The 8,361-nt window shown below is 45.4% G+C and overlaps 1 protein-coding gene across 1 annotated transcript; it reads left to right on the top strand.

Annotated features, from left to right (window-relative positions):
• The first annotated feature begins 21 nt into the window (after nucleotides 1-21).
• Nucleotides 22-7,646, top strand: PTGES2 (prostaglandin E synthase 2). The gene is made up of 7 exons (XM_072124587.1): nucleotides 22-423; nucleotides 1,175-1,369; nucleotides 2,629-2,684; nucleotides 2,794-2,943; nucleotides 3,338-3,538; nucleotides 3,862-3,979; nucleotides 4,067-7,646. Exons 1-7 carry the CDS (start codon nucleotides 52-54, stop codon nucleotides 4,193-4,195), a joined length of 1,221 nt encoding a protein of 406 aa, XP_071980688.1. The 5' UTR covers nucleotides 22-51; the 3' UTR covers nucleotides 4,196-7,646.
• Nucleotides 7,647-8,361: the final 715 nt, after the last annotated feature.

An 8,361-nucleotide genomic window follows, 5' to 3' on the forward strand; every position in this document is an offset into this window, starting at 1 on the left:
CCTCTCTCCCGTCAATGCTCTTAAAGTGGGCGTGGTCTAGTGTGAGGGAAGATGGCGGCTCGCAGGGCTCACGAGCTGCTGGGGTGTATGACATGGCGGCTGGCGGGGCAGTGCAGGGCTGCAGTCGGGGGGCTGCGGCTGCCTGTGGCTCGGGGGGCGGCAGCCTCCTGTGGAGCCCCTCTGAGGGGCTTGAGCTCGCTGAGCGGTGCAGAGGGGGGGAGGCTGCCCTTGGCAGCACAGCAGAGCTGGGTTTGCCCTCTGGTTGGCAGTAGTCGTGGGTACAGGACAGGCTGGGGGTGGCAGGAGGCAGGGAGGGGGGGCCGCAGGGTGTGGGGGATGGTGTTTGCATTTGGGGGTGCACTGGGGGTGATGCAGACCCTTAAATACTCCCTGGGGGAGCAGAGAGCGGAGGAAGAGGAGAAGGTACGAAATCGTGTGTCGCCTTCTGTGTGATACATTATTAGGGAATTGCAGGATAAGCGATTACTCAATACAGGGACCTCCGCCATTACCCCGAGATCACATCTATAGCGCCTGCTGCAGAACTACAACTACCATGTACCCTCAGCTGCTGGTTCTGCAACAGTCGGGGAACCTCGGGAGTCGTTTGGGCTCATTCACAGAGTATATAGCGTCCATGATCTATGGGGGGGGGAGACCTGTGAGATATATGACGCTGCCCTATTGTAATGTGGGAAATATTTCATCCCCTAAGGAGCTGATCCTAAAATTTCCCAATTTCTAAATGATGGGGCCCTTAACCAGTCTGATCCAGGGGCTCTTAATCACTGATCCTGCAGCTATAACTTATGTTAAGCAGTTTCTTTGTCTCCATCTTTCAGCTGAACATCTGAGCCAAAGATCAGCTTAATGTAATGGACATAACAGTACTCGCCCCCAGTGTGAATAGCGCCATAGACTGGCTCATGCCATGGTATGGGTGGATTTATAATATGACTACATAACTTGCAGACTACAGGTTTATGGTTAGAGTTACTGTATGTTCCCTCCCCCTAGGGGCATCGTATGGCATCACACACAGCGCCCTAAAATGTGGGGAAAGTTTATAAAAACTAGTGCAAAGTAGCAGTAACTCATAGCAAATAAAGAACAACCAATAAATCTGTTGTGTGCGAGTGATATATAGTATGATAATAACTCTGTCTGGTTTTAGGTCCCAGATGGGGGTCTGCAGCTCACCCTCTACCAGTACAAGACCTGCCCCTTCTGCAGTAAGGTCCGCGCTTTCCTGGATTACCACCATCTGCCCTATGAGATTGTAGAGGTGAATCCTGTCATGAGGAAAGAGATCAAATTCTCCAGCTACAGGAAAGTCCCAATTCTCATCGCCGGCGCTGAGTCCACCCTGGTAAGTACATGCTGTAAGTGCACCTGCCAAAATTGGTCAAAGGTAGCACTCTAATATCAAAACCCATCATGATGAACCAGGGACACTTGCTCATAGATCCAATCTTCTTATATGTGTGATCCATTTCCTCCTTCCTTCTAAAATTATTTTTTTATGGAGATATTTATATGGAGATATTTATGGAGCCCCTCAGTGCTGTAACTATACAGACTGTTACAATGAGCAGAGCAAGGGAAGGGGAGACTAGTTCTGCACATTGTAACTGCCTGTGAAGCTACAGCACTGATGAGCTCTGGAAACACCTGCTGCAGCCCTTCTGACTCATTAGCGTTGATTTTGGAAGGAGGCCATAGATGACACATATGGTAAGATTACCACAGCATGTGCCTGGATCTATGCGTAAGTGCTCCTGGTTTATCTTGATCGATTTTGATGGTAGATTTTCTTTAATGGGGTTTTCGTATAAAAAATGTCCGGCCTTATTCACAGGATAATGCCTTACTTGCTGATTGGTGGTGTTCTCAGTGGTGGACCCCGACAGATCACTATAATGGGCGTCCGATATACCCCTGTGCACCACTGAGATGGCCGGAGCAGCTTTATAGAGATTAACAGCCATCTCGATGGTGCAACGGGGATACATCGGACAACCATTCTAGTGATCTGTGGGGGTTCCATCACTGAGACCCCCACGATCAGCAAGTAAGGCCCTACTCTGTGCTTTGTGGGAAAACCTCTTTTAAAGACATCTTCTTTCAATACTAAAGGGATTGGGAACAATCTTCCGAAGGGGGCCACCCACATTTGTCCTATACTCTGGTAAATTTTCCCCTTCTGCCCATCATAGCCACAGGTCATGAGACCCACCTCTTTCGGTGGGTCAGTGCTCTATTTATTGAATCAACAGCAATGCCATGTGGATATCCTTGGCACACCCTTCCAAGTAGTGCACTGCCCATGACCCACCAGAAGATCGCATAACATGGGGGGTACCCAGTTTACCGGGGCCTGTACAACATAGTTGACCCTCTTAGGAAATTGAACTTAACGTGATAAACGTTTCTATGTATATCAAATCCCTTTAAAATGGTGAAACCTCACATAAGACTGGGTAGGCTGTGCACATGTTTCACCTACTGCTCCATTCACACTGGAAGAGGACACTAATACTTGGACTCCCGCAGGATAGCTTGTTATTCCATATCCTGCCCTTCGGGTAGACTCTTTGCTTCTTACTTATCCATTTATCTCTCCATTAGCAACTGAATGACTCTTCAGTGATTATCAGCTCCATCAAGTCGTTCCTTGTGTCCAGGTAAGAGACGGCCATGTCCTCCTCCAGGCCCTGACGTGTCTCTTCACTATAGGATTCTACGTAAGGGATTTTTCTTTCTTTACTTGATAGTATTTTTATCTTAATGAAGGAAAAGCCTGGAGGAGATTGTGTCCTATTATCCAGCGATAATGGTGAAGAACGACAAGGGAAAGGAGGTGGCTGAGTACCAGAACAGATACTGGCTCATGCTGAGCGAACAGGAAACCAAGCAGCTGTACGAGTCCAAAGAAGCCCAGAAGTGAGTGCCAGGAAAGTTTAGTAAGTTCTGGTATGGAACATACAGGAGCACTACTCTAGTCACTCCTATAGGACTGATGGAGACAAAGTACAGTGGTCCTGTCACTGGTGGCCATGTAAATAGATCCACACAGGACACAGTGATAATTGCTGGACATCACGGAGATCAGGTACTTATCCTCTGCTAGGGGTAAGTGTTATTAAAGGGGTTGCCCAGGAATGGTAATTGATGGCCTATTTGTAGAAGCTGTGTCCTGTACAGTGGTCAGAACCTGTACCTGCAGCCTCAGCTCCAGTCACCCCACATGATCCGATGTTGATACTTGGTTCACTGGAATAGATGTGTGAAATATTAGGATCAAGATTCATTCCTCCATCATTTTGGCTTTCTGTAGGGAAGAAATGAAATGGCGCAAGTGGGCAGATGACTGGCTGGTCCACCTCATCTCTCCCAATGTTTACCGCACACCTGGAGAGGCGCTGGCCTCATTCGACTACATTGTACGCGAGGGGAACTTTGGCTCGGTGGAGGGCATCTTCGCCAAATACGTGGGAGCGACAGCCATGTTTTTTATTGGCAAGAGACTGAAAAGCAGGTATGTAATCCTTATGCTCCTGGGTTAGATATAGCATTTGTCTCTACTTCCTTTTCCTTGTCTGGGGGGATAGACAATGACTAGAGTGGACTTATCCAGTGATGATGTTATTGATCACCTATCTTTACCATTAATGATCAATATAATATCTGATACCCGTCACAAGTGCCTCTCGATCCATAGGGGAGCTCAGATTGTGGCTTCAGCTTCCTTTATCCATCTCTTTCCTCTTTCATCTGTTCTGCTGCCCAACATCCTAGTCCACATCCAATACCCATTACTCTGGTACTTTGCATGACTTTCTTTCACTTCACTCCTTACAGACACAACCTCCAAGAAGATGTCCGTCAGGATCTGTACAAGGCAGCCAATACCTGGGTGGCAGCTGTAGGAAAACATAGAGCGTTTCTTGGTGGTTCACAACCAAATCTGGCCGATCTGGTAAGAAGTAATTCTCACCCTTATATTAGAATTCCCCATGGTTCTAGTTGATTGGTATCATGTTGTGGTCTCTCTGCATCTCCACAGGCCGTCTATGGGGTCCTGAGAGTCATGGAAGGTCTTCAGTCTTTTGATGACATGATGGCGAACACAAAGATCAAGCCCTGGTACCAGCGGATGACCAAAGCCATTCAGGAGCAGTCCACATCACAATGAGACGATCTTCTGGATATTGTAAGGGACATTCCTGTCTCTCAAGGGCTTCCAACCATCAATAATGGACTAAACGGTTTTTATTCTGCCCCATTGAGCAGCACCTCAGGATTCTGGTCACCACTGACTTGGTAGATTATGTGTTGCAGGTAGTGACCTCCATGTATCATAATGTCACTGACACGTGAGGGTTCTCGCCAGTTTTGGTGCTAGGTGGAGGGCTCTGAAGGCTGTGATATCATGTGACATTGTGTCAGTCAATCGCCATGAAAACGGTTATGGCTCTACCTGCACAGTCTTTCTTCATTGATTTTAGTTGCTTTAAAATGATGGAATGTATAAGGTGAAAGTCTGTTCTTTGTGTGTCATAATCTCTCCTCAGTTCTCTAGGCAGATTACACCCATTATAGAGGTCAGACCACTTTAAAATTTCTAGTGGACACATAAGAGACCTTTGTGGCTGCAAACTGACCTCATGCAGTGATTATGTATTTTATTTAAATGAATATGTAATCTGCTTTCACGTGCACTTGTGGGGAAGAACTACACCTGTAGATGCGTCTATGACGCTCTAATAAAAGTCGGATTTATCAGTGTCGCACTTTTTATCCCAAACACCCCCTTTACCCTGCCGGGCGACGAGCTGCAGCTGATTTGTGCTCTGAAAGAAGGTCATGTGACCAGAGCTCAGTTACTTGGTCACATGATCCCCTACAGCGGCTATTGGCTTGAGCGGTAAGGAGCGGCGTCCTTTTTCAGTGGTCGTGTGCTCGTGCATACGCAGCCTTGGGGGTAGGGAATGTGGTGTGCCAGCTGTAGCCTGGTCTGGACAGTGGGGCAGGGTTTGGTTCTGGATGCTGGCCGGGTTCCGGCATTAGGCATAGTCTTCAGAAATTTCAACCTACAGTGTGGAGTTGAAAAAAAGTTTTTTTTTAATGCATGATGTGAAATTATTATAATTGTTTCAATTAGCTGTTAAAAGGGATATTCCCATGATGACAAGATTCTTAGATATACTCAGAATAACAAAATAACACATTCATTAAGTCAATGTTGTTAACAATAATACAGCATTTCACAGATTGGTTGTAATTACAGTTTGTCTCTATCAGTCTTGGTGTTTAGTTGTCCCTGGATACGACCATAAATCTTCTGACTATGGGCAGATTCTTCTCATGAATAGCTTCTCTTGTCTCCACACTGTGGTGCTCTCTGCCTCCTGCCCCTCCCCTCTGCATTACAAGACCAGGTCAGGCACAGGCAATTCATGCCAGCAAGCAGCAGTGTGAACAGACTTACCCTACAAGCTACAGACAAGATAATGTCTTGGGCTGAGGGGAAAGGGAGGCATAGCAGAGCTGACTCTGTGTGTGCTATAGGGGAGGTAGCAAAGCTGATAGTGTCATTGTGTCTTATATCCATCTTATCTCTGATCTATCTCATTTCTCTTTGTGTCAGATAGTAGTGAATGTTCAGAAGGTAAATTAAATTGTATATAAATCTGCACCCTGAAAATGTAAGCACATTGTCAGCACACAGCATCTCATAGCACAGAGGAATCGTGAAGTGTCTGCTTAGAGCAGGGGTCCCCAAAATTTTTACATGGGTGGCCGTTCACTGCCCCCCTCAGACCGTTTGCGGGCCGAACTAAAGTTTAAAAATAAATAGCGGTACATGTATCCACATCCATAATACACTGGCACCCCCCCCCCCCCCCCCCTCAATTATTTAATATACTGTACCCCCTTCTGAACTACTTTATATATTGGCCCAATTAATTATTAAATATACTGGGACCCCTCTCCATTAATTATTGAATATGCTCCTCCCCCCCCCATTAATTACTAGACTGCCCCTCATAATTATTTCCTTTGCTGCCCCCCACCATTATTTTTTTCCTATGCTGCCCCTCATAACTAACGACCGCCACAATCTTTTTACTGCCCTTTTTAATAAAAAATAAAAACCCTGTACTCACCTAAGTCTCCTGCTGCACGTCTTCTATCTTCTTGCCGCATCCGGGCAGGAAGGGGTGCACGGCCGCGCATCCTATTTCACAGAGCGATGGGTACCGGGGTTGTCTACCGGCCCCATCGCTCCAGTAATAGTGCACGAGCGGCTGGGGGGGCTGCATCGAAACGGTCCGCGGGCTACAGTTTGGGGGAGCCCTGGCTTAGAGAGTCCTAACTCACCCCCTGGAATCTTACACTGACCATCACTGAGTGATAGGAGCTGAAACTAATAAAAAGTCTAATTGTAAAGTAAGGGGTTAAAAATGATTATTGTGTGAACATCACTGGAGGGTTTAAATTTGAGAACTTTCTTTCATGGGAAAACCCCTTTAAGCAGAGAAAACAGGGACTGTAATGATTTTGTTGTATAAATGGAGTCTATTAACATTATATACGCCGAGACAAATGTCATACTCTTCCCTGGCTAAAAATACCCCCTAATAGTGTGCGACTTATTACTACGTCGGCTGCGGGTGTATGGAAAGGACTCACAGGGTGAGTTATCTCCGTAACCGGTGATGTCCATCAAGTTCATCCAAGGAATGGTAGGGATTTAGTGGAAACAATTCTATATAATATAGCTGACAATGTTATTTAGGTGTAAAAAGGCATCTAGACCCTTCTTGAAGCTCTCTGCTGTCCCTGCTGTGACCAGAGCCTGAGCTTGGCTATTCTGCAGATTGACAGTTCTCATAGTTAAAAAAAATCCCTGTCGTCTCTGGTGATTAAACCTTGTTTTCTCCAGGCGGAGACAGTGCCCCCTCGTCTTTTGATTTGATTTAATCTGGAACAACTTACCACCATATTTTTTGTATGGACCATTCATATATATTAAATAATATAAATTATATTCATATAAATTCATCATGTCCCCTCGTAGTCGTCTCTTTTCCAGACTAAATAAATCTTTAGTCTGTATTTTTGTAATGTAAAAATGTTATAACTTCAGTGTCATCTCATGAAAAGAAATCAAATATTTCCAAATATGTGAAGGGTGGACTATGCTTTGTGAGATTCTGTATATAAACTGGACCATTGTACTGTAAGCAGCTTTTTACTTAAAGGAAATGAGCCCGGTTATAATTCATACAAAATCTTTTATTGCCACACGTCACACAGCAAATGTGAGAATAAAGCATTATTGTAACTTCATATAAATAACAATAGAAAAGGATATAAAACACATCATAACAGTACAACGTCTCGGGTGCCTGAAGCTCTGTGTTATACCTGGTCTCCCTCCTACCTTGTCTATATAATATCTGGTCTGGGGGGATCACAGTGGGATTATTATTGGTCTCTGTAGTAAATGTCGTAATGGCCGTTGTCCTGTATACAGTAATAATAGGAGTCCCGGTACTCTGGGTGGTCACATACACTGCAGGACCTATCAGCAGCACTTTCCTTCTGGCTCATTGCCAGCTGCACATAGATTCATCATTGTTGTAGGTTTGGATGTGCAGCAGTAATCAGTCATCCCTGGACATGTAATAGCACCAGTACAAGTAATATTCTCCTGCAATATCTAATCTTAGGGTAAGGGTCCTGCTCCACGGTTTTAGTTATTGACATGATAAGAGACATAACATTCAATAAAATGTAACAGACATGCCAGGTCCTTACCTCTTCCCATAAGTTAAATCAACCTTAACTTATCCCCTCTTCACAAGATAGGGGGATAACATTGTGATCATTGAGGGTCCCATGCTCAACGATGGGTGGAGTGGCAGGTTGAGCAAGCATCCTGCTGCTTCATTAAATCCTATAGGAGTGTCGGAAATTGCTGAGCACAGCGCTTGAGGTATCTCCTGCACTCCCATTCACGGTCTAAATGAGCTGCAGAGATAGGAGAGCAACACTTCCATACAATTAAATGGCATGAAAGGACACATACGTGTCCTACTGCTTCACCTATTAGTGAGAATCTCTTCTCCAGATTGCTGGGGGTCCCGTTCTTGTGATAGATAGGGGTCCCAGCTGTCTCACTGATCGGCTATAGGAAATAACTTGATAAGTTGGCAAATCCTCTTAGATTAAAAGGGTTGTACAGCATTAGAAAAAAACATGCCTACAGCGCCACACCTACCTACAGGCTGCATGTAGTATTACTCCTCCGCACCTTTCTGATGAGCTGCCATATTACACACAGCCAGTGGC

This window comes from Engystomops pustulosus, chromosome 9, assembly GCF_040894005.1.
Source record: "Engystomops pustulosus chromosome 9, aEngPut4.maternal, whole genome shotgun sequence".
Lineage (NCBI taxonomy): Eukaryota > Metazoa > Chordata > Amphibia > Anura > Leptodactylidae > Engystomops > Engystomops pustulosus.